This window comes from Hermetia illucens, chromosome 2, assembly GCF_905115235.1.
Source record: "Hermetia illucens chromosome 2, iHerIll2.2.curated.20191125, whole genome shotgun sequence".
NCBI lineage: Eukaryota > Metazoa > Arthropoda > Insecta > Diptera > Stratiomyidae > Hermetia > Hermetia illucens.
Window position 1 is genome coordinate 146,654,455 of NC_051850.1, and position 26,975 is coordinate 146,681,429.

The 26,975-nt window shown below is 40.7% G+C and overlaps 1 protein-coding gene across 2 annotated transcripts; it reads left to right on the plus strand.

The window, feature by feature from the left end:
- Positions 1-15,670: 15,670 nt before the first annotated feature.
- Positions 15,671-25,945, plus strand: LOC119648813 (ubiquitin carboxyl-terminal hydrolase 36). 2 transcript variants are annotated; one of them, XM_038050666.1, is made up of 5 exons: positions 15,671-16,312; positions 22,601-23,283; positions 23,341-23,927; positions 23,961-25,032; positions 25,121-25,945. In XM_038050666.1, exons 1-5 carry the CDS (start codon positions 15,994-15,996, stop codon positions 25,436-25,438), a joined length of 2,979 nt encoding a protein of 992 aa, XP_037906594.1. In that variant the 5' UTR covers positions 15,671-15,993; the 3' UTR covers positions 25,439-25,945. The 2 variants fall into 2 exon arrangements, with proteins under 2 accessions (XP_037906594.1, XP_037906593.1); XM_038050665.1 differs by having other exon boundaries at positions 23,341-25,032.
- The last annotated feature ends 1,030 nt before the right edge of the window (positions 25,946-26,975 follow it).

Sequence of the window (26,975 nt, forward strand, 5' to 3'; positions counted from 1 at the left end):
TGTTTTGCACTTCCGATAATTGGTAATCCTGATATTTCGTATTAAGTCATCAGTCTCTTGACCATACGAGTTATACTGCCAAGGAACCGTGTTTGGCATGATACCAGCAGTAACCCGTGCGTATATCTCACCTTGGTGTAGCAGAATAGTCACATATTTGATGGCGCCGTCGAGAGGTCGAGCGCCATTGCTGGAAATTGATAATGACCTGCGACTGTTGAAGTGGTGAACATTGTGATCTGCACCATGGCTAGACGCAAAACAGCGAGCTCCGCTGCTAACGGATCTAGAGCAACCCTCGGTTAGAAGATGGTGTCATCGTCAAGTTATCGGTTCTTGATAAGAACAAGCATGCGAAGTATGTATTGAGGAAGTAAATCCAGCATTTGGCCCACAAGATATCGTCGCTAACTCACTAAACGACGAGTAATCCCGTTGATGGTCGTCTGTCTCTAACTTAACCACGAACTTCAGCAATGCGTAGACGACATCAAAGACCTCGGCGATGGCGTCGCGTGAAGCAGTACTTGGCCGTGTCGCTGGTGACCTTATATAATTGAAATTTCACTCAACCTGAAAAAGTCCGAGTTCGGTGCTCGAGTGCCCCATATCTGGCAACCTGCACTGTCTGACCAAGTTAACCTACGCGGCTGGCCAGAACTGCCGCTGAAGTTCCTGGTAGGAAGCAGGGAATGGGTGATTCAGAGATAATTGTGCCGCCTGGAGGCTCCGTCCCACTGCTGCTGCTGCTGGCCGAATGGCGATGATTGTGACGAGTACGTGCTAGCGGCTGGCGGTTAACGCATCGCGAAGTTCGGCCTCAAGCTGAGTAACGTGTTGAGTGGCCTATCCATCGTTGCTACGCCAGAGTACCATGCTTACTAGAGCACTATTCGAGGATCAAAAAGGTTGAAAGATCAATCAGCTCCAAAGAAGGATCAGAGCGCGAAAACATAGCAACTCTGCAACAAAGCCTATGATTTTTTTGTGTGTAACAAAAGAAATGGCGGGATTTTTTTTTAAGTTGGTGTAGCATTAATTGGAAGTTTGAAGCTTCAGCAAGTATTTACGCTTTCGTTTTGTCGCAGATTGGTTCATTGCTCTTAAACACTAAGATATTTACTCGTGAACCTACTAACCTATTTCAACATATTACGGTGGAGTTCAATATCACCTAATCTCCGTGGCCATTACTTCTTATGAAATTTAGTCACCATCCTTCGGATTAAAGCCCTGCTCTTTCAAGTGTTTTACTAAGCGCTTACTTCAGCGATTAGTCGGTACGCAACTCAAAGCAGTTTACGACAATCACGATTTTGAACTCCATTGATGTCACATACGAAGACCTACGAAGGAACTAGGCTGGCGACCAGCAAAGCATGTAGTCATTTCTGCTGTTATATTATAAGCCTCTGATGGGCGCCGAGTTGGTCGCAGGACAGTAGAAAGGGAGTGCACGCGTCACGGGAAGCCATGGGGGTGCTAAAGGATATTTCAAGAAACCGCGACGATGGCACGTAGGTGCGGTTGACGCGCTATATCCCACCAAGAAAGTAATCCTTTTTGCTCTTTTCAATGACCCATTGCAGCTTCTGGTGTGCATATTTGAGTTCGAGAAAAAGCTATTCATATTTTAGGGTACTTCTTCGGTGTCGGCTTTACCTCCTGTTCTGTAGGTAATCATCTAGGTACGATGCAATCTCCGCATTCCACCGACAATTGGGCCTTTAATAGGATAACTTCGGATACGGAGGCAACACAATTCCAATGTATTCATTAGGTGATCTACGGTAGCTTACATACATTTGTTCCGACTAGACCAGCATTCTGCAGCAATGCCTTCAAGAATGTGTGCACATCTAAAAATTTCGATTTTCAGGGTGCCGTTTAGGCTCTTTTCATCTTAAGACTTATCAGTGCAGGCCCAGTGCCAGTTGTCATGTTTATGATCTGATGACCACTATATGTCTATTCTTCGTTGAGGTGCCAGTTGTAAATATTAAATCCACAACAGAACCGATTTCCTATACTTATTTTAATTTTTCTTTTTAAAATTGGCTAGACAAATGTTTGAATGCGAGAAGCCCACGAGTAAAATGCTTCCCCTTCTTTTCCGGTGGTCTCATTCTACTGCTAACGCATAGAAGCCAGAAATAATAACCAGGTTGTCCCTCGTTATTTAGTTTAAAATGTTATACCATGTTCGTGATGTTGTCTTGCTCGGTGTTGGCATAGCAGTTGTAAATCTAGGCATCATCGACCTTACCCCTTACAAAGTCACAGCCTCAATGTTTAATTATTTGCTAGATAGCAACTTTTCTATTTTCGTCTATTTTACAAACGCCGTGGTGGAAATTTTTACATTATTCCTAAATGGTAACCGCATCGACTCCTTTCTCATAAATCGTATCTAAAAGACTTGCCCAATTCTCGATACCATGAGAGAGTCAAGCATCAATACACTACATATTCAAATAATAATAATCGTTGGCACAACAATCCAACTGGTTCAAGTATGTTAGAGCACTTCACTCAAAACCGTAACGGTACACTATAAGATTACAGTACCCTATAGGAGGCAATGTGGTCAGCACCACAAATCTTACTGCCACCAGTGAGTCCTTTGATCACTTCCTAATTGTCAAGGAATGTAGAAATAGATTGAACTCAATCTCTCGAATTAATATAGTGAAGCAACCCTGGATGCCTGGTCACAGTGGTGGTGCTTTAGCAAAAGAGGGTTGAAATCCCCCCTTGGTGGGACCGGAACCAGTAATTGAAGTGTCTTTAATATTGGCTAATGATGCCACCAAAAACAAGGTCCTCATAAGGATAGGTCTTGCTAGGCACAACTCTTACTGTCAAAACCAAACAAACATACTGGAAACAGGAAACTTTACAGAATTATTGTGGGCATTCTCATTGACCATAATTCACTAGCTTGACAAATGTTCCAAATCGGAATCGACGGAACATTTTCTATGGGAGTGCTGCTTTTACGGACGCATAAGTCTTTTGCCGACATATCCTGTACCTATGTCCTGTTGAAAGAAGGAAATTAACGAATATGCTTCCTTTGTTAGCAGTAACTTTATTCAGCAAATTTTTAGAATTAGTTCCTTCCCTCATTTTAGTTAATTTATAAATCAAAATAAGGCAATAATTATATCCACAGTTGATATTTCCAATAATTCTGGGAAGGACCCTATCTCTTCCCTTGTGCCAGTCCACCCTTTCAGGACGACAGCTAAGAACCAATCGCATTCCTAGTCGTTTTCATTCTCCACTTTATATCTACATATAAGGTAGAGAATGAATAAAAACGGCCAGGGACTCTACTCTATAGTTAATTTTGCGCCAAATTAAAAAATCTCCGTCAAGTTTGTTCCGTCAGTGAATCAGAAGTGCTATAGAAAGGATGCTAAGAAATGGGGAATTTTCTACGGTACAGGATTTCCCAAATCCAATATGAACCACACCTATACATTTTCGTTGCCAGCTCCCTGAAGTGTCCTTCAGATTTTTAGATCAACTCGCTCTGGGATTGGTAATTTCATTATATGGCGTAGCCAGCAATAGAGTTTTCGCCCTTTCTTAAAGCGTGACCTATCCACTGATACAAAAGGACTTCATGTAGAAATGCGAAATGCTCAAAGGATGTCATAAGTCCCTGTTACCATCGATTCCTGGAAATCTTCTGGCATGACACACATACATACTGTCCAATAAACGCTGCAGGGAATATATAAGGATATGTTCCCCAAGGCTTTCGCAAGCGATATACAATAGCATGCCTTGCTATGGCAAAGGTCTTAAATTATCCGATGATCACGGAAGCATCCCCCCCCCCCCAACACTATCCGAAGGACGAGTTCTCTCCAGTGCTAATGGGGTCGTGAAAGTGGGACAAATCTGTCAGCGATTCAGAAGGACAAACGACAGTAACGAGCGATAGGAGAGGTACAAACAGCTGCGATCTAATCTATCTAGAAGGATCAGTGACAGCAAGATTCCAGGTTTGGATGGCATTCTACATAAAGTAACGAAGGTGTGTTTAAAAAGAAGATATGTATGTTTATTTCCAACCCAGTGAAAAAATCAAGAATTGGTATCGTTACCCGTACCTCATAAACTACTGAAAGACACAATATAATATCGCCCTGTTTGCGGCGATATAGCTCCATTTTAGGAAACGGAAGTGACCTATCCGAACGGCATTACGAGTTAAGATATTTAGACGTAGCCAGTTCTGCTGTTAACTCAATAAATTAGTAGTGAATTGAAGATATATTGGCTGGCACATGGGCGGGAACCCCCTATAGAAAATGAGGACTCTTTGCTATGGAGCGGAAGATGGGCACAAAGAATACATTGTTATTAAAGAGGCACCACAAATCCCTATACTGAGTTCTCTTCGTGAGAACGTGGTGTTTTTATAAAAGACTTCTCAGCTCGCCGTCCCAAAATGTACCACGATTGAGGGCATGACAATTGAGTTAGCTGTATTTGTCGCCACTCAACGCCTGAAAATCCTAGATTTCTACACAAATAAAGCAGTAAAAATTGTGTATGCTAACGGGAAAAGAGCTCATTTGACGTTGGTGAAGTAGAAGATGAAAAAGCCCATGATCCTGAGCTATAGGTAATAGAATATTATCAAATGGAAATTGGTCAACTATTTCTACGCGAGGAAATCATTTCAAATTTGTTTGGTGATGATGTTTTCTTAGTGAACACTAACGCGAAACGCTTTTGATTTTATGGCTACACTTGGATCTCTCCTATTTGGGATACAGAAGAGCATTTTAACCCAATAGACAAGTTCCTCCTAAGGTTGTTATAGAACATACCGAATTAGTTCGCCCGGTAAACGGTCGAGCGGGTTATCTATCATATAATAGATCGAAGAATTCAACGAAAAGCAGTCATGTTTCTTCATAAACAACTGAGCGTCATCGATTGCACCTGAAATCTCACAATGTTTGTGAAGCCGGCTTTTTTTTCAGCGATGTTGAAAATTCGCTTGTACAGAATGAGCTTTTAAATTTTCATTTTATGTGTTAACAGCTAAATTAGACTTTTGATTAGGAGATATAGATCTCACTCAACATCGCGAATATCTACTTTATTGCAGGGGGTATAAAGTAGACACTGTATAGGTCATAAGCGTCATTAAAATCGACACTTTCTGCCATCTGGCTATCGCCCCCTTTCCGCAGATATCTAATTTAGATTTCTGTCAATTATGATGTATCGTCGACGGGAACTGATCTTTGTGTCAAAAGAGCTGTCAGAAAAAATCATCTTCAGGTGTCATGCTTTTATCTGTCAAGGTGACCTATTTTGAACCCGATATTTTCGTATTCGCCTTTAATATCGTGACTTGTGGCGCAATCCACTGACAAAAGATATTTATGTCCCTCTTCCGAAGAACACTAGCAAGTTCCTCCATCGTTCCTTTGGGTATACCAATGTCGATGTAAATATCCCTGGTTTTCCTAGTTTCCCTAGTTTGGAACAGTGGCTTAAAGTCCTAACATCGCTCTTATATAAAGTGCCCTTCCACAGGAGCCTAGCCTATCATTGAAGACAAATTACTGCGGAACAAATTAAAATTATTGCGGAATAAATAAACTTTCACATGATTGGGAAAACTTCAACAGTACTTTTTCATTTCGAAATTCCGGGACAAAAGACGGTTCCTCAAGAAATCATATATCACCTGAATTTAGCTCTGGGGCATTTTGACAGGTCTATGTGCATTCTATGTTATTCGATTTGGTGTATCATAGAGAAGCATCACGGCATTTCTGAAAGAAAAATTTTGCCCTAGCCGTGTGGTGTTGAAGGACGTCGCATTAAAGGTGGTGTTCTGTTTTGTTGTGCTAGTCTACTGTTTTTGAGCCGTTCGAAAGTAACTAAAAAACTTTCTTTCAACTCAACTGTGAAAAATAATCTAAAATTCGCCTTCTTTAGTCCTTTATTCTCAACAGAGATCTAGTTGCCAAAGCGAAAGTGACATTATCTTATCTCTAATGAAAACAACCATATCCAAGGCCGAAATTTTTAGATTACTGCCAGGAAAGAAGGATCACCTTTTTCCTCCAACCTATAGGGTCCTATAGTTCCTCCTTTCCAAGAATACATTCAAGTGTACACAATGCCAACAATTCAGAAACAATTGCTCATCCATCACCGGGACTTCAAAAAGTTTCCCTTTCAACGCTTTGTATAACAACACTTGCAGCCTTCTACTCGCGACTCTGAATATATCCTTTCGCTCAAAACAATCGCGAAATTAGATGAAAACTTTACCCTTGTCTGCATACACACTCTCGAGTGTTCTCATTACTCACAAATTGACACTGGGAAGGCTGCATTCTAATTAAAACTTTCCACTAGGTACCCTGTCCCGTTTGCCTATTCGCAACTCCATCTCGAACTGACATCCTCGTTAATTTTCAATAAACTGAAAGAAGGATACACAAAAAGTTATCTCCAAGGATACACAGTCAGGATAGTGTTCGGCAACAAAGCTATCACAGGAACTGAATAAAATAATTTCACTTTACCGCCAAGCCAACATGGGAACAACAATCAAGTATTTGCGGTTTTTCCGCAAACTTTGTTAGCAAAGTTTCAACATTTAACTTACCCTAATTAAATCCTGTTAGCGCATAATAGAATTTCGATTTTGCATATTCACATTTGCTGGTATTGGTTACAGTGTGCAAGCCCGGAGGTTGTGTATAGGCAGATAACATGGGGCTGATGTGCATAAATTCTCCCCTGATTACAGAACTTTCCACAGGAATCTGATTCTCCAGCAGTTTACCATGCAATATTATTGTGTGCCGAGTTCATGAACGGAACAAAGGACCTTTATTATCTCTGGAACAGTAGTTGGCTTCTGCTAATGAAGCTGGAGCAAAGATAATGGCGACAAGATTGGTTCAGGTGGCAAGTCGCATTAAGCCAGAAAATGTTGCTTAATTGGTGGACGGAGGATATGGTTGAGTTACTGTTTTAGATGATCTCAGCTCCCGAGTTTAAAGTTAATTGGAATATTAGAAAAAGTCTACGCCAATCATGAGGAAGGCAAAGAATCCTTCGAGTTCTTCCTTGGTTTTACCCTTTAAATTCATATTACTTCGCAGCCAACTAAATAAAGAATCTCAAACCTCTGGGGTTTCGAAGACGCATGTACCATTAAACGACCGTAGTCCAAATGCAGACACATGAAACGAAATAGACTTCTTCACTACAAAAAAAAGTATGGGGAAATCGGTCAAACGATAATGGAAATCAATTTTTGGGTCAGTCGTTCCCTTTTACCAATTCGCAGAACCACCATGACGAACGGACCGCTTCATTCGATACTTTCTGGTAATAGGAGCAGTCGTGAATCCGTATCCATTTGGGGCGACGTAATTATTGGCTACCCTTGGATAGTGGATCCCACTACATTGCATCACCAGCAATAGAATTGCAGCGCTTCGTCAATACCTTACCTATCCACTGTTAGGACCCCCTTTTTATTAACAGGCCCGATAGTATCTGCCCCACATGCTAACGTAGTTCTTGATTAGATGCTGCCTCCCTTCCTTTCTCCGATGTTGTTAAGACGCGGGCAAGAGTTAACGAAACCTTAAATGAGTTCTGAGAAGCAGGCGTACCCTATCCTCCTCATTCAGAGGATATACCCCCGTCTTTGGCTACAACCTTGTAAAGCCTGGTTGCTTCTGTGATCTGTTCGATCCCTTCACAGAATTCCCTGAAGCTGTTTCATTTTGGAAGTCAGTGCATTTTTGTACCTCTGCCAGTCCTCGATTTGTTTTGCCTGGTTGAAGAGTTTTCGTGCCTCTGTTCTCATTCTGGCTAGGTTCTTATTCCACTATGGTTCATCCCTTGATGACTTAACTGTCTTAGCCGGACATCCGGCCTCATATGCGTCAATGACGACCGTGTTGAGCTTTTCACCACTGCTTTTAGTTCCAGTTCGCTCCTGATGTCACCGTCCCCTTGAAGGTGGGCAATGTTGTTGCTCGTGTGCGTTGCGTAGGATTCCCAATCCGTTCTCCTAGGATTCCTTATTATTCTTTTTATTTTGGAGTTACCTTCAATATCGAATCTGATTATCCTGTAATCAGACGTAGAGGGTTCATCCGACACCCTCCAATTCCTGACCATTCCGTTCATTAGAGTATTTCCTAGAATTATGTCTAGTACCTTCTGTCTAGTGCTGGTCACAAATGTTGGAGTGTTCCCTAAGTTATATATTTCTAGCTTACTTCTAAGAATAAATTCAAGAAGGTACCCACCTCTTCGATTGGTGTCGCTGCTTCCCCAGACTTCGTGGTGGGCGTTGGCGTCGCAGCCGAGGAGAAGTGGTAGCGCCCTCTTCTCACTATACTTCACCAGTTTTGCGACTTCTTCCGGTGGAGCCCGGATTTCGTCTCCTGGGAAGTATCCTGATGCCACGACTGCCTCTCGAGTCCTCCTCCCAGCTTCCAATGAGACTTGGATAGCCACAAGGTCCCCGGTCAGGAACTCTGAAAGACATATGTCTTTTAAATTACGCTTAAGAATTATACAAGCTCTTGGTTTTTCACAAGAGGAGTTCCAAATTACCTGCATGCTTCCTCCTTGCAGACCGCGAATCTGCCTCCGGTATACCCAGAGCTCCTGAGCCAGCACTATTCCAATGTTCTCCTTGGAATTTGCTCTTGCAATTACCGCAGATGCAGCTTTTGCATGGTGGAGGTTTATCTGGGCTATCTTAGTGTTAGCCATTGACTCCGTTCTTGTTTGGAGTTCTTCTCCACTGTCGAGGCATCGCCCTCCTCCTCTGACATGGCGCTTTTCTGCGCATCGCTGTCCACTCTGAGCCCTAGGAGTCCTAGGTCTTGGTCGTTCAGCTTCTGCTCTTCACTGGGCAGCAGGTCTACTTCCCTGGTTAATTCAGTCCTTTCCGCCTCTATGGCTTTCGAGACTTCTTCGGGGACCTCGGTATGCTTTTCACCCGGTGTCTCCTCCGAGGTATCTTTCCTCGGCTTTTCCCTGTGCACATGCTGATTATGGCAACTCCGACGTTTGATTGCCTCCAGGGATCGGTCATCTACCCTGATCGTGAGGAGTTTGGCCTTGCCCTCCACCTGACTTCTGAAGACTCTCCATAGTCGGATATGGAGATCTTCATTCTGGGCGATTAGGAGCCCCATAAGGCCTTCAGTTTCTATTGTCGCGGCTTTTGGTAAAAAAACTGTCACCTTCTGCAGTGTCCTACGTTGCGCAGTCCAGCAGTATAAGGCCTGGTCGAAAGCGTATCCCGGTTAACACTAGTTTCGAAGTCCATCCTTTGTACATCTGCCTGACGACAAGGTCCTCAATGGTTTCCTGCTCCTCACCAGTATTTGCTCGAGAAACATTTTTGGCAGTATCTCCAGTCGAATGCGGGTTTCCTGAGTCCTGCCTTGACCACTGACCTGCCCGGGTCTTCTCCCCCCTTGGGTTCAGGTTTGGACTTTTTGGGAGCATTCCCTTCATGCGCCTGATCTCTGCTGCTCCCCGCTTTTCTGGCTCCGATAGAGATGGCTTAGGTCTATCGTGAGCCTTCTTAAGGGTCTCTTCTGGTTTCAGGCCTTCCTTCAGATAGCGCAGGTACCATTTAGCACCTGCACCACTGAAACCTGTCTCCTTCTCAGACGTGCCTTTGCTGGTCCCTGCTTTTTGAGCAGTGGCGTTCGTTGGTTGTTGTCCACACAGTATACCAATGTTAACTTTGGATCCACTGCTTGACGTCCCAACTTCTCCCTTCTTCGGTGTAATCACCTGGCTCTCAGTATTTCGGTGCCTCCGCCTGGTTTTGGTTTCGGTTTTTTTTTCTTTGTTGCTTGTACTCATTTGATTCCCACGAGACGGGGGTTGAGAGGTCCGCGTGCCATAGTCCCCCGTAGCACGGTGATGTCCAACTTACTCACTGAGGCGACCAGATATCAGTCAGGCTCCATTCGAATACAGTCAGTTACCCACGACTGTAAACTATCCAATGCCACTAACAATGCGAGTACATGTTTCTTCTATAAGTCGCTCGTACCTTAGAAGAGGATGCCGTGAACTCTACCATACATGGCTCACCTATCGGTTTCATAGCGTAAGACTTAATCTTTGCCAGCCGAGCCTTCTTTGATATTGAGCATATACCGTGAGCATATTTTTGAAAAGTAAAGTATATAAGTCGAACCCAGCTGAACTCCTTTTACCAAGACACCGCTGGTTGAAACTGAGGGCACTTTATTCTCGGAGTTCAGCTTTCTCGCCCACTTCTCAACCGCTGTGACCACTCAGACCCCGACACTGTGGTTATATGATACATGGGCTCGGAGTTTGAAATTTTCTCGTTCTTCTCTGCCGAGCGTCCTCCGCGGCAAAGTGTTCAATCGGAGGCAGAATAAGGGTGACTTAAATGAATAGTAATATCTAATTATAATTGTAATGTATAATAGAATCATCTTTTAATCTTCCTCAACAACCTCAAATATTATGCAATCTTGAATGCTGAAGAGAAGTAGCCAAACAGCCGGTGTGTACCTACGGTAGTGACGATTATATTGCCTAAAGTGGAAGGATCTCATCAGTATACTAACATAGCATAACCCAGTTGCAGGAAGTTAAAAGCGACGCCTTCTTATTTTGCTTCCTAATAATTACCAAAAAAGGCCTGGATCAAGCATCTTTAAGGTTTTATTTGCGTAACATTTTCAAACTAATCCAGAGAAACATATGTATAGGAATGCATTAAAATTCACCTTTTCTGTTTACTACTACCGCGTAAATATTTAAATATGTCTTTGATGCATTTTAGCTGAAGACAGAAAATTTGTTGTAATATTACTTCAACAGAATACATTTACATTTACCTACAAAATGGACCCAAGCAACAAATATTATCATTCCCAAAGAACTTATAGTCATTCCTACTGAAAATTTTAATCTAAATATCTAATATTTGCCCACATACATATGTGTACGAGAGTATCTGATGAGCCAAATCATTTCCTTCAAATGGACACTGTCATTGTCATTTTCCATATCAAGAATCAAAGAATAAGTTTTCACTCCACAGGAAGCAAAAGCAACTTTTCATTCACTTGGGGTGAAAACAAGAACTGTTTTCATCCCCCTGAGAGAAAAGGAAAATCGTTTGCCTCCTGGGGTAGAAATTTGACATATAATATCACTTTCCGTCGAAAGATAAGAAGGAAATCATGTGCACATTCCAGATCAGAGTGCCATTCCCCAACTTTAGTGATTACTGCTGGAGGCCAACTTCGGACTACGAACCCGCAGGAGATGACATTGATATCCCATTTTCCTCTTCGATATGAATAGCTTTGGACGAAGTCAAGAGAGTCACTTAATTCTGAGCAACTTGGCCAATTTTTTTTGTTAAAGACGATGAGAATGAAAGATACAAATGAATGGCAAGTTATCGCTCTATTCTCGGCTTGTGGCCTAGAAACTGAATCCTTGGAAATTGGAATTGGAGATGGCTTATGTGTAGCGCAAAGTCAAATTACGCAACGTTAAATCGATAATTTGGCATTATTCAAGTAAATTGTTCAATGATTTCTACAAAAACTGATAAACTTAACCAGAGCTCTCCCATCCCCAAAGTTACATCAACGCAACATCCTCCCTTTATAAAGCTTAAATATATCCTTGTTCAAACTCCCACAATATCTGAACACGTCCACGCAGAGTTAATCTAACTTGTTGAAATTTTCATTATCGAAGTTTAGTGACGATTATCTCGGCTCTTCCTCAACCATGTTCATAACCGCCTCTACCACGGTCATAGGGGAAGACTTGTTGAGCATCTCCAATCCCATTCTCAGTGCTCCCTGCATATCTGCTCCTAAGGAATTCTTTGTGCTCCGGTCATTGCATACATATGTGCACATCGAAAACGCGTTCCCAGGAATCCTTGTCCAACTCTACTCATTTCCGTTTCATTAGGAAATGGAGCTCCTGCCAAGCTTTGGACTGCAGATGCGAAGGACAAGCCCACATGCAAACCAGTCTCGCATATCACGAGCACTGCATCCAATTAATTCATGCTTCGTTTAACTCGTCCTCCAGAGTTGGACCGAATCAAATGCTGAACAATAACAGCTTCGAAAGCAGTTTTGAATTGCAACGAATGGAATCCTGTTTAGCTCTAACAGAAATATCATCAGTTAGTGTATTAACGAGGTTGCAGCGTATTTAGAATTTTGATTAAGGAATATTACACGTTAATGTTGGTTCGATTTTTATATCCGACCTCTCGAATATATAACTCGACGGGACATAGATTCTCTACACTGAAATCGCAATTAAAATGAATGACTGGCACTAAGAAGCACCCTTCGTTTTCTTCTTCTTTTTCTTTAGCCTTTGTCCTGCTTAGAAGCAGGTTCGGCTCGTCATAATGTACTACGCCCCTTTGCTCTATCAAAAACCTCATCTAGATGCAGTCATGAAGCTTCTAAATCTCCAACCAGCGTATCAAGCCACCCTTGCCAAGTGAATTCTCGTTAGAGCGAATTACACGTATTATAATTCAATCATGGTCACGACCACACCGTCGAAGACGTATCTCTCGCAATTTTCCCACGATCGGTACAACCCCATATCGATCAGGGATATCCTCATTTCGGATATGATCAAGGCGTATTACGCGATTATTTTCGTCTCCATTACCACGAGACACCATTCATTGGCTTTTATATTCGGCCAACACTCAAAACTATAGAGGGCGTCAAGGCGGACGACACTGGGGTAAATTTTTAATTTGAAACGTCCGCGTGATACCTCGATCACAAGGACCACCAGTTGTGGAACGCCACTTCATCCAATTTGCGATAAGCATCATCATCAACGTATTACTAAGGAACTCCAGACACCTTGGTTTTGTACCAAGGTTTCCATATCCCTAAAAGCTGTCTGGCGTCCTGATTTACGCCGTCGCTCCATCTCAGGCAAGGTCTGCCTCGTCTTCTTTTTCATAGATATTGCCCTTATAGACTTTCTCAGCTGGATCATCCTCATCCATACGGATTAGGTGACCCGCCCACCGCAATCTGTTGTGACTGATTTCATCCACAACAAGACGGTTGTGGTATCGCTCACATATTTCGTCGTTATAGTAGTGTAGTTCGCAATTTTTCTTGCTAAGAACCCACGTCCCCGAGGAATACATAAGGACTGGCAAAATCATAGTCTTGCACAGGAAGAGGTTTGACCTTATGATGAGACATTTCGCGCAAAACAGTTTTTGTACCCTGAAATAGGCTCTTTTGGCAAACAACAACCGTGCGCGGATTTCATCGTCATAGGTGTTATCGGTTGTGATTTTCAACCCTAGATAGGAGAAATGTTTAACGGTCTCGAAGTTGTAGTCTCCTATCTTTGTTGTTTTTGTTTGACCAATTCGATGTTCTTGGTTGTTTGTTAATATGCGACCCGAGATCTTGCGCTGGCTGCTCGATCTGGATGAAGGTAGACTGTAAATCTCGAGTTGTTCTTCCCATAATATCAAAATCATCAGCGTAGACCAGTACTTGGGTGAACTTCAAGAAGATGGTGCCTCTTGCAATGACATCTGCATCACGAATCACTTTCTCCAGGGCCAGGTCATAGAGGACGCATGATAGCGCATACTCATCTTAGACCGTTGTTGATGTTGAATGGTCTCGAGAGTGATCGTGCTGCTTTTATCTGGCCTCGCACATTGGTCAGGGCCAGTCACACTTTTATCAATTTCGTCGGGATACCGAATTCTCTCATGGCTTGCCGCACAGAGAAAATCTGATCTTTTGCTGATTTGCCTGGACTGAAGCCTCTTTGGTATGGGCCAATGATGTTCTGGGCATATGGGGCTATCCGGATTTGCAATATAGCGGAGAATGTCTTATTGATGGTATTCAGCAACGTGATACCTTTATAATTACTGATATCCCCTTTTTTATGTATGGGACAGATTCCCCGTTCCACACCTTGAGCATCAGTTGATGAGCCGCTTGGTGTAGTTGGTCGTCTCCATATTTAACTAATTCGGCTGTAATTCCATCGGCTCCTGGCGACTTATCGTTTCTAAGCCAATGAATTGCATCGACTGTTTCTTCTATACTTGGTGGGGGGAGTATTTGCCCGTCGTCTTCAGTTGAGGGGACCTCCAGCTCGCCGAGACTTTGGTTGTTGAGCAGTTCATCAAAATACCCAATCCATCGCTCCAATATTCCCATTCTGTCAGAAAGAGCTTATATTAAAGTTATAGAGCGGGTTTTTGTTTAGTGCTACGCAATCCAGTGATACGAGTCTACGTAAAGCAAGTAACGTAACAAGGACGACCCTACGTAAATTAAAAAGGTAACGCTATAAACAAACTCAAAAAGACGTTTGGAATTTTACGTTCCAAAACGAGCGCTGAAAACAAAAAAAGATGAATCAAGTAGGGGAAGAATTCCGAATCCTGCCTCGAGCAAGGGAAAGGCAGGAACTACCTTCAATGATGTAGGTAACAGTAATCTTTAAGAACACAGACTTTATTACAGACTTTCATAGAATTTTTTAAATCAACTTTCGATCGACTTTTTCGTAGAATTATTCCTCTGTGGATCGTCCAGTCGCTTTCCCCGTTCATGTAGCAAAGTATATCATACTTCAGCATTCTCAAGAACGGGTTACTTTTAAAAATTCTCGCATGGTGTAGTAAAAGTTTGTAGTACTGCAATAATAATAATCGTCGGTGCAACAATCCAATTGGATCAGGGCCTTGAAGTGTATTAGAGCACCTCATTCAAGACCGTAACGGTACACTGCAGGATTACAGTACCCTGTAGAAAGCAATGTGGTCAGCATAGCGCTCGCCCGAGATGATTACCCTGATTTGACTCAGGTACTCATTCACAGCTGAGTCGACTGGTATCCGAGGTCAAATCACGATACAAATTCCACTGTCAGCAGTGAGATTTGAACCGTGACCTTACATACGATAGGCTTGTGCTCTAACCACTCAGCTATCCTGACACGCACACAGAGCAGAAATCATTATTATAATTTTCGTTAAAAGTTGTGATTATGCAATTGCTACTTAAGACTTAAGTTAAATACATACTTATTAATACGTAATTATGAATAAATGATTAAAATCGTAAACAACAGAATTTGATTGCGATTTAAACTCGTAATAATTGGACCTAACTCAACAGAGTGTGTATATTGACTGTACTCTGGATTCAAACCAAAATCCTTCCACCACGGCTACGATATGAAATAGATGGCACACCAGACACTAAAAAGTCGATGGTCCGGTGGCATTGGTATTCAAAGATATGTGTCCCTACTTAGAATATTCAATTCATAGTCACCGGCTGCCGTTATACTGGTTTCTGTTCCTACTAGTAAATTGAATTTGCGGATAGATGCCACTAAACTCGAACTAAATTCAACAACCTAGAAATTGCATACTTAATCATCTCTAGCAAAATGAGTACACCTAATTAATCGATAAATTAGCATACTAAAGTATTATTAATTTGTTAGAGACTTATCGAACTGTAAAAATGTAATTTCTTCGTTTTCACTACCACATGGCATTACCATTAATTCGAATTCGAATCGCCGCCTCCTGCCATCTTTCGAACAAAACCATTAATCGTCGGCGACTTCGAAATGCATTCGTATGCGTGCGTATATGTGCATTCGGTCTTCAATTCGAAATACATGTGGTCGGAGGAAAAAGTGTGAACACCTCGCTGTCATTTTTCACAGTAAATAGACAAATTTCGGGCGCGAAAATATGTTGTTTCGTTAAATCGGTTCCCGCTTAACTGCAACAACTCGAAGAACACCCCGAGAACAACTCAGATTTAGTATTAGTGCTGCGTGAAAAAAAGCGAGTTTCCCCCCTGTCGCTGTGCCCGACCGATTGGATATTGTCAATCGGATATGCCCGTGTCGGTAGTGTGTGACTCGTCGGCCGTCACAGCCGCGATTCGCGACTCGCTAGCAACGTCCGCGTCAAACGGCGGCTGCTCCAAGTCCGGCGATGATTCGCAAACGTTGCAGAACAAACTTGTGGCCTCTGCGAAACGTGTTCTCCTCACAAAAATCGAGTATGAGGAAGTAAATAACTACAGTCAGGCGGTCCTTGACACGTTAAAGTCGAAATACATCGTGCTCAAACCGTCGGGTAGCGGGAAACTGAACCACAGTGCGGCCACAGGCGACGTCAACAACAAGGACGCAAACCACAGCACGCCGTCTGGTGAGTGAGGTTTTTCGCAAATCGGTCTTTTTGCACTTTTGACGTTTCCCTCGTGCCAAACTGATTGTCATTGCCTTGTTTGCGGGGGAACCTACTGCATGCGTGCTGGGCTCGAGTGCGATTCTTGGCTTTGTTATTTTAATTGTAATACCTTGTAACACGGATATTGGTCGCTCACGTGGCGCCCAATCCTTTTCAAGCGCATTCACGTGGTTCTGCGACAAATGTTGACCTTTCGTAACATCAGCACATCCCGACGGATTCCCCACGCGCTTCGGATTTTCAGAATGTTTGATGGATTTGTTTGTGACGATTCGCAGAAAAAATTGAAGGCCTCCCACGAAGGTCATTCAGATGAACGTTGACAACAGAGTGTGAAGCTGCTACGGAAAGTATTTATTCAAATCTCAATGCGGTTGGCTTGCTAAGTGTGCATGAGGCCATCGACCAGCAAATTCGTCTTCCTGCGCGCCAAGAAGAGACAACAATCCAAGAAAGTTCGCATTTATTGACAAAACAAGAGAACACTGACGCACACATAATTTATAACAAATGCGAGCAATGTTAGGCATACGCACATGGACAATATCTTAGCAAAGGATAGGCTTGTTGCCAATTGGCGTCATCGATCTAATTGGGTTTGGGATTTCAATTATGATTTCCCGCACAAAACGCATCCAAAACAGCCTCTTTAGAATTTCTATGTTTATAAGTTTGTGGGTCAGCAACCTGCAAATCTAGAGTTGATTTCTAGTTGATGAAATGTTTTCCAAACATTAGGTAAGGACGAAAGATTTTTGAATTGAATTGTCTTCCTTAAGTGCCAAAAATCCACAGGATGGTAACCTTCCCTAGATTGAATGAAGATTCCAGTGTAATAGTGATTTTAGGCGAAGTTCCATTGTGGGTTTTTTATGACGACTTTTTCTTACTTCCGGCGTTTGTAGTCTTATACTCTGCCAAATTTTCAATGGATTAATACTACAGTGGTTTCATAACTATGGGGCCAACTCTCAGTATCTCGTTGGCATGATGCTCCGAGCTCGAATAACAACACCGCCAAGAATCCCCTCTGAAAATCAGGTGAGAGCTAGCAGAGAATCCAACCCAGCCCTCCGCAACACCTGTAAGAGGGAATTGGATGCCGCAACAACCGCAGTTAACAGAGATCCTGGAGATGAAGCATCAACAAATGATATTCACAATCACCTGAAGAACGTTATCATAAATGCGGCCACAAACATACTTGGCCCCAGCCGCAAAAAGAGTCGGAACCGCTGGTTTGACGATGAATGTAAGCTAGCTACGGAACGGAAGAATGCTGAATACCGAGTATTGTTGCATTCTCAAAGAAAGAGGGCACGCGCAGACTCTTATCACGAACTCCGGCGAGCGGAGAAGCGACTTCACAAAGGGAAAAAAAAGCCTGGGAGCGAAACGGCTAGTAGCCTTAGTACGCGGATTCAGACTGCTCCTTATAAAATTGAAATCTTGACTGCTGGACTTCACGGTTCCCTGCGGAATTATTCCTGAGGGGAATCTGAGTCTCTCCCAATGAGAGGAAGAAGAGGATGATCTTCAACATTCCGAAGTGCACCTGTCTTGAGTGCAACCAAGATATAGGCTATGATTACCCAGGCACACATCAAAGAACACCTTGCAGGCTTGATCAATATCCGCTCTTGATCCTCCTGCGCTAGCAACATCATCACCCTTGGTAATCATTTTGGAACAGTGTGCGGAGGAAGCTTTCGATTTACGTTATCTTCTGCTGTGAAATTAATAGGTGTTATTCGAGCGAAATATGCTTGCCAAAATATCGCTTACTGCATCGACGTACAAATTGTACGGAATTTGGAGAATCCCAACAAGGCTCTGTCGCCTTCCTGTTATGGTCGACATGCTTCATGTTGCCTTGGCTAAAGGTCGTGGAAGGATTCAATGGACGATATCATCCCTCATTGAACACCTCGACTGCGCTGATGGTATCTACTTGCTCTCTTACAGAGTTATGAACCCTATCCAAATGGCTTTGAATTTGGAAGAGGCAGGTAGAGTCAAACTAAAGATGAAACATCAGAACTACAAGACAAGTGAAAATTTTCATCGATCGTTTCAAAAGATCAGAAGGCCTTTCAGCATTGATTTATGTGCTAGCGATGGCAAATGTTATGACTGGTAAAACTATATAGCTTTCAGTTGAAATAAATATTCGCAATTCCTTAAAAAAACCGCCTATTCATATAAACGGACATAAAAAAACCTTCCAGCCATGTTTGTTTCAGTTTCTTTTATAATGCTTTGTTGTAAGACTAGAAAGAAACACTGAGTGTTTTTCCTAACTAAGCATCCAAAAGATCTGAAATCGGCAGTCGCAAAAGCAGGAAAGTACCTTGAGAACGATATGGGGAGGCAGTGGCGACAATGAAGCCTGTGGGGATCGAAAATGAAAGTTTACAAAACGCCAAGATGTTTTCCAAAAATAACCTAATGACGTCTAGGTAAGGTAGGAATGCTGTTTGAAAATGGGTAATATCTCTGAAAATACAGTGCCGGAAATAAAAATTTTAACATTTGAAAAAAATGATATTTTCTGATATTTCTCGGGAATCCCTCAAACCAAGTCGTTTTTGGTTAGAAATTAGTGAAAGTATATAACTACTGTTGAAAAAATTCTTCAAAAGTGGTGGCGTAATTTCGTTATATCGTATGTCTTCGATCACTTTTTAACTTAGCTAGATATTTGGATTTCTATTTCATCGGTTGCCCAAAGTTGCCAAAGTTTATCGATGGGGTTCATATCAACTACCAATATGTCGACTTCTGCTAAGTAACCACGAACGACAAAAGAAATAGTTATCGTTCCGATGCTTGTAGTTCTTCTAAATAAAAATAAAACTAGGTAGCTTGCTCCTACTACAATATATTTTAATAGTTAGTAAATACGTATTTCGAAAGCTACTTACTTTCTTCCTCAGTACTTAAGAGCTTAAGTACTGAGTAAGAAAGTACTTAAGAGCTTAAGTACTGAGGAAGAAAGTAAGTAGCTTTCGAAATACGTATTTACTAACTATTAAAATATATTGTAGTAGGAGCAAGCTACCTAGTTTTATTTTTATTTAGACAAAAGAAATGTTGAAATTGTATTACTATTGTTTTTAAATACCTAATAAATTATGGACAAAATTTGCTTTTAATTGTTTAATTAGTTTGCAGCGATGACACGGAGCAGAATCTTGTCCAAAAATCGGGTCATTTTCTTGAACGGAATTAAATGGATCTAACTAAATTTGCTTCCATTTACCCATCCTCCCACAGAATCCAAACATATTGAATTTGGAGGGGTGCTCCATTCTATTTCAACTTCTTTAAAAAACACTCTTCTAATGTACTCCGCAGTTCGGAGACGATCCTGCAACTACACTCCCTTTACCAAAGAATCTCTATTAGGGATGATTTTTCTGGAGCTCTCTTTCTACAAAATAGACTCATCAGGACGATAAATCTATTCTTACAAGTCTGCTTAACCTAACTGTAGTTGAACTGATGTAATTCGAATCATAATGATAATAATCGTTGGATCTAGATCTTGAGCACTTCATTTAAGGCCGCAACATCACACTGTAGGAGAACCAATTGTGGTCAGTATTGCGCACGCCCGTAGTTATTAGCCTGATTTTAATCAGGTTTTCATTTGTATCTGACATCCAATTCCGATCCAAATCCCTCTTCTTCCAGTAAAACCTGAGCCGCCACCTTCTATTGTGCTAGCATAGCGCTCCAATCACTGAGTTATTCGGATTTATGGTCAGAAGAAATATCAGGTAGTAAAAATATAGCGTAGTTATTTTATGGCAGTTGGCACTGTAATAAAGCATTTACTTTTTGAAGCTTACCCATAAAAGTAATCTGAGAAAACCCTTTTCTAAGAGAAACAGTTGCAGAAAACACAGGAAGGCAATCAGTTCTACCCACTTGAATCCCACAGAGAAGGTGCAAGATGAAGGCAAGTATGTCGACGGACCCTATACCCAAAAATATAGAGCAATTTATTGAACGAATAAGAGATGATGGGACGCAATTTCGGCGGTGGATCTGAAAAATTCGAGAAAAGGCTTCAGATTGCAAACTTTGAACCGCACTAAAAACGAAGAAATCACACTTATCATTATTACCATATTATAAAAATTAAATTTTCTCCGTTTATTTATACAAAAAAGAACTGGATATAGGAACTTTCGAAAAGTAAAAAAAAATTAATAACATTGTTTTATTTATAATCGGGGAGCGGAAACGGAAAACATTTTTTTTTATTAAAATTTCATGTGAGTATAGACAAGGCGGCTCGCGTGATGGCTGAGGAAGGTAAAGCGCTAGCCAAACGGTCTGATTGCCCTTTGTTCGAAATCCAGTCGCCATGGGTGTTTATGTAGTTCTTGTAATTGTCTCGCTGTTGTAAACTTATCATATGCACAGCATTAAGTGTCTCATTGAAAATTTAGAACACAAAAAAAGCAACAATAACAACAAAAAGACTGTGTGGATGGCCTATACTCCACAAAGGAAGGAAAGAGGAACAGGAAATATCCATAGAAGAGATAACAGGAAACTCTTCATTTGGCTCATGCCAGTCAAAAAAATATTTATCCTGTACATAACATTTTCAAGAAAAGATCTATTTAGCATACTTATGCAGAATCAAAGCAACATTCCCCTATACGAGAACAAAACCAGAAACGAAGCCGCCAAATTCAGACATTCTGAATGACATCAAAACAAAATTCTGAAAATCATTAAGACTTCATTCAACAACAACAAAAATGAATTAATTGCAAGCACGAATCTGACTTGCTTAGATTGCTAGATTGGCAATTGTCTCTGTCTTATCGATATAAACGTCCAATATTAATTCTCGAAGTGTCCGAGCTCAAGCTTTCTAAATTAAAATCTACCTTTTGTGTACAACAAAATGCTGAGGTTATTTCTCATTGCACACTTTCCGCTTCGGCAAAAGACAGTCGATATAAAGAAACCATTTCAGCAACAATTAAACTAATTAATTCAAATTTTAATAATAAACGCTAGGCCGGATAACGATGGACGAAATTGATCGCATTACTAGATTGTTCAACAAGTTTTGCGGTCCGATAAGAGAGGGCGTTGCTATAAGCTTATTTTTTTTTTGTTACGTTGATACACTCTCTATATGAACGTATGTGAAGTTTCATTCCAATCTTTCACTTCATTCTTTGTTGGCAAGCCACTTGGTTTCAACTAGTCCCAGAATTTTTTTACAACGGAAAAAATCAACTATTGTGCAATGATTGAATTTTTATTTTTGGGTCGTTTAAGAACAGGAAATTTATGAAAGGGTGTTGAAAGTGTATAAGGAATCTTCGCCTTCGATTAATACAGTAGAAAGTTGGGTTGCTGAATTTAAACGTGGTCGTACGAGCCTTGAAAACGATCCACGTCAAGCAACAGCAACAACACCACAAATCGTAGAAAAAATCCAAGATAACGTATTGGAAAATCGTCGAGTGATTAAATGAAATTAAGTAGAAGCCCTAGACATCCCATTAGGCAGTGTAAGCAATATTTTGACTAATGTATTGGGTTTCAGAAAGCTCTGTGCACAGTGGGTGCCGAATTCCCTTTCATATTGAGAATATTCAGGGATGGAATTCATAAATTGGAATCTCGTTGGAGCAAGTGTATTGATGTTCACGAAGACTATGCTGAATGATAAAGTTGTATTTCAAACCATAAAATTGTGTTTTTCTTATCGAACCGCAAAACTTATTCAACAACCTGGTATATAAGGATTAAGTTCATCAAAACATTAAACATATTCCATATATTGTAGTGTATACTAATGTGTCCAGGCCGATTTTTATTCTTGCAAATCTATTTCGTCGCCTTCAAAGTAATCCCCTCCGGACACTTACGCCAACGTATTTTCCAATCCTTCAAATAAATTAAAGTCACCTTGCGGGATGGCTTTTAAATTGCGGTGCGATTCACGCTTTATCTCTTCTATCATTTCAAAATGATTTCCCGCAGTGGTCCTTTTTGGAATAGCCAGAAGTCACACGGTGCAAACTCAGGCGAATATGGTCTTTGTAGCACGATTTGTATCGAAAATTTAGCGGAAAAATCACGGAGACAAATGTATTTTTTTTCCAAGAGAGTGAGTTGTTTTGACACTAGCCGAGACTTTCCACGTTTCAGACCTAAAATATTTTTCATTATAGTATCATGTGCTAATAAATCCCTAATTTCTTACAGGACCACGTGATCCAAATCAACTACCGCAACCAAAAAAGATACTTTTCCCCCGACAAAATGTCCAAATCGGATGGAAAAGTTTCGGACGAAAGTGGCAGGTTGGTGCCGGAATGATGAACGTTGGAAATACATGCTACCTCAACTCCACACTACAAGCCTTATTCCATGTGCCGGCAATGGCCAATTGGCTCATGTCGGACTCCGCACATCGTGAGAAGTGTGAAGACGAAAACGGTTCCCAAGGTGGATGTATCATATGTGCAATGTCAAGAACTCTCATCTCTTCGCAAACAAGTCAAAGCCACATTCGTCCTTATCTGGTTTACACAAAATTACGTCTGGTATGCAAACATTTAATTATGGGCCGACAAGAAGATGCACATGAATTTTTAAGATACTTAGTGGAAGCAATGGAGAAGTCATACCTAGCTAGATTTCGAAACAGTAAAGAACTAGATCAGTACAGCAAAGAAACCACACCACTTAATCAAATATTAGGCGGCTACCTTAAGTCGGCTGTGAGATGTTTAGCATGTGGGCATGTTTCGACAACATTTCAACATTTCCAAGACCTATTGTTGGACATCCGGAAAGCTAACACTATTGAAGAAGCTCTTGATCTATACTTTGCCCGCGAACGTTTAGAAGATATGGGATACAAATGTGAAGCATGTAAAAAGAAGGTAATAAGCAAAGAATGTCTTCTGAAACTTCGATTCTAATAATTTACTTTGTTACAGGTATCCGCGACTAAACAATTTTCACTTGAAAGAGCCCCTATTTCCTTGTGTATACAATTGAAGCGCTTCTCAATGATGGGGTCAAAACTAAACAAGCATGTAGCAATTCGTCCTCGCTTAGATTTATCACCATATGCATCGAAAACAAACAAAGAAAATTTAACATACAAACTAGTAGCGATGGTAACTCATCTTGGAGCATCGCAGCACTGTGGCCACTACACTGCAATTGGCCTTACTGACACAGGAACTTATTATCAATTTGACGACAGTTATGTTCGTTCAATATCTCTCCAAAATGTGCTTAATACAAACGCTTATATAATATTTTACGAACTAGACGATAGTCATGAGAACAGACAAACCAGCACTCAAGTTAGCCGTGGGCCAAATGAAAACAGTCTGAAAGACTCGGGAAGTAAGTTGAATTTTCAAACTGGTAGCAACGAGAATAGCTTTCAGAGGCAAAATTCAGCGACATCTAGTACAAACAACGGAAACAGTATGAGCCTGAATTCAAAAATTATTAGTAAATTGGAAGCTAATCAGCAAGTTACGTTGATTGGGCCTCAGCTGCCCAACAAAATGATTCAGCGAAATCCCCCATCATCCACTGTTGCGACAAGCAGCGAATCGACGAGTATAGTAAATGGGGGTATCAAGCTAGTCAGCTCACCAAGTAATACGAAATTAACAAATGGCTACGTGAGCAATACAGCATCCTCGAATGGATTTCAGTCTCCATCGAATCAAAAAGGCAATAATCAACCTCTAAACAGTAAACTAATGATTCACTTCAAAAACGGAAACAGCAGTACAAATAGCAAGTCTAACTCCATCAATAGTAACAACAACAAACTCCAATCACCTGACGGTTCAAAGTTCCAGACAAACTCTTCCAAAACTGCTGATCGATTTGAATACAACCGAAGCTCAAGTTACGACAGAGAGCAATCGAATGGAAATAGGTCCACCCTCCCAAGCATGCCTAAGTTAGAAGAAAGCTCACCGAAAGAGAAATCATCGTCACCTCCAAGCGGTAGCAACAACTTGCAAACAGCTTCCAAGTCAAATGGCATTGACAAACCCACCACAAATGGATTCGTTAAATCTCCCGTTACTGGCTCATCTAGTAAAAACAATATTAAAAGTCTCGTCCCCTACGAATCAGATGACGAATCCGATCAATCAAACGATGAACTGCCAACAGACAAAGACTGCACCCCTTCAACAACATTCAAGAGCAATCAGAAACGATCTTACGAAAGTGATAATGAAAGCACATCATCTTCTTCTTCATCCGATTGTACTCCACCACCTCCTAAAATTAGCTTAACACCACCGTCAACACCAATCGTGAAAACTAAAGCTGGTCTTTGGCAAGTAACCGACATTGCAGAGACGAAATCTAAAAATTCGAATCACAACACAAACGCGGGCAGTAGTACAAGTTGCAATGGTGATTGGAAAAATCCATTCAGTTCTGCCACGCCAAACACTTTCTCAGGAAACTATATGAAGTCCAATGACAAATTTAATGAGAAAGATAAAAAGTTTAATAAGAAGACCAATGAATCGGATAATGGGAAAAGTCCAAACGGTACAGTGCAGCATTTATTAAAATTTTCACATCGGGGTTACGGGGCACCAGTTCTATCATGGAACGGACAGAAACCAACTATAGAGAAAGAGGTAAGCTATGTTTACAGATATCAATTTTGAGAATATATTATATATTGGAGCAATTCAAATGACTAAACATTTAAATGTTCACTTAAAGGTGATTGAGGAGATACGACAAGAGCGCAAACGGGACCTGCAAGATGAAGAGGAAAATGATATGGATCGTGGTCGACAGAAGAAAGTTAAATGCAACAATGGCTTCGTCGGACGTGATAATCCCGGTTACAATCCATTCCAAGAACATCAAAACCACCAAAATCAACATCGTAGGTGGAATAGCGGCTCTTATCGACCATATCGTCCAAATAACCACCATCGCAATCATAACTTCCGGCGACACAATTTCCACAAAAAGCCACACCATCAGCGCAACGGTGGCGGTAGCAATGGTTTCCACCATAGACGTGATTCTTAATACCTTCTATGATTTTTTATTATTATTTATCCTCATTTTAGCGGGGAGATTTGTTAGCTATTTGTTTTTAATTTAATTACTATTATTATGCAGTATATCATAGACACTCAATATATCTAGACTCTAATTTGTTTCTTCTATTGATTAGTTTTAATTAATTGATTTCAGTTCAATTTTACTTGCAGAGCGAAGCATTTCAGATATGAACTGCTTTCGGCTTATAAGAATGCAAACAATGTATAAATAGTGAAGTTACATTAATTTAAAGAAATAAGTTTGGAATGATGTATATTCGGTAAGCATATAAATAGAAGTAAAGTGACGTAATGATTAGTTATAAATTAAATGAATTTCAATTGCAAATATTTTTCGTTTTTGTACATGATTATCGACTTAATTTAATTTAAATGTTAGATACAATTACCTAGAAATACGGCATTATAATAACAACAGATGTCAACATTTATATAAACAAATACAATGCAAATAAACCTAGCAATTATTAGAGAACAGAATTTAAACTTAAATCGGCAATTTAAGATAATGATAGAAATATAACGACAAATTGACTAATTCTACGATAAGGGAAACGTCAGAGATACTAGAAACAATGAAATATTGGCAAAGGATTTTCTGAATTCTGATTTGACGCAAGTTACTGAAATTGATGCAATCAAGTTTGACTTTTCCGTTCTTCTTGTCGAGCTAACGTGTATATTTATTGAATTATCGTGTAAAATATATTATATCTCACTTCATTACGAACAATAATAATGAATAATTTGAATTATATTATAGTTTAAATGATCGTTTTTATTATTCTTTCCGAATCATTGGCTTATTCGCGTTAGCGTCCCATATCAAATGCAGATTTCAATTCCACGCGATAAAACTATGGGACATAGAACCAGAACATAAGATAAACATAAGAAATTTTTCGAAAAGTACATCATAGGAGATCCCATGTGTACTACAGGCTATTTTTTGAAGCAGGAACGCGTGCTTAGGCTTCAATAGTGACTGTTAAATAGCTCTTGGATTTGGCACATCCATTTCAACAAAGAGGAGTACAGATCTTTGATATGTGAACATTCCCTCATCGCATTTTTTAGTTCATTTACTGTTACAAATATTAAGTGTTTTGCTCGCAAAAACATCCCATTGAAAAATATAATTTCTATCCGAAATTTTTGCAAGGTAACTGATGCCAAGCTGATTGAGAGTATGTTAACGACGACCTGCCATTCGATTCATTAGGAGCACGATATCCGCTTTCCATCGAATTCAATTTCTACTCATTCATACCATGACTCCAGCGTCCCCCCCTTTGATGCTTAACTAATACGCAAATCGTGATGATAATACATATCGCAAACCATCGGAACGGTCTAAATTCAATTGTTTAACGCCAGAAAAAATGATTCCCGACCATTTTCTCTACCATGACAGATGCTTCAATTTCTCGGTCATAAATGCTTGATTCTCTGCAAAATACGTTGGACAATATGTACAATTGTGTATAAACCTGTATCTGCGT

Excerpts from the sequence above, each read along its gene's own strand:
- LOC119648813 (XM_038050665.1), top strand. The coding sequence starts at position 15,994 with ATGCCCGTGTCGGTAGTGTGTGACTCGTCGGCCGTCACAGCCGCGATT. Across the intron at positions 16,313-22,600 it reads AAACCACAGCACGCCGTCTG|GACCACGTGATCCAAATCAA; the intron begins GTGAGTGAGGTT and ends AATTTCTTACAG. Across the intron at positions 25,033-25,120 it reads AACCAACTATAGAGAAAGAG|GTGATTGAGGAGATACGACA; the intron begins GTAAGCTATGTT and ends GTTCACTTAAAG.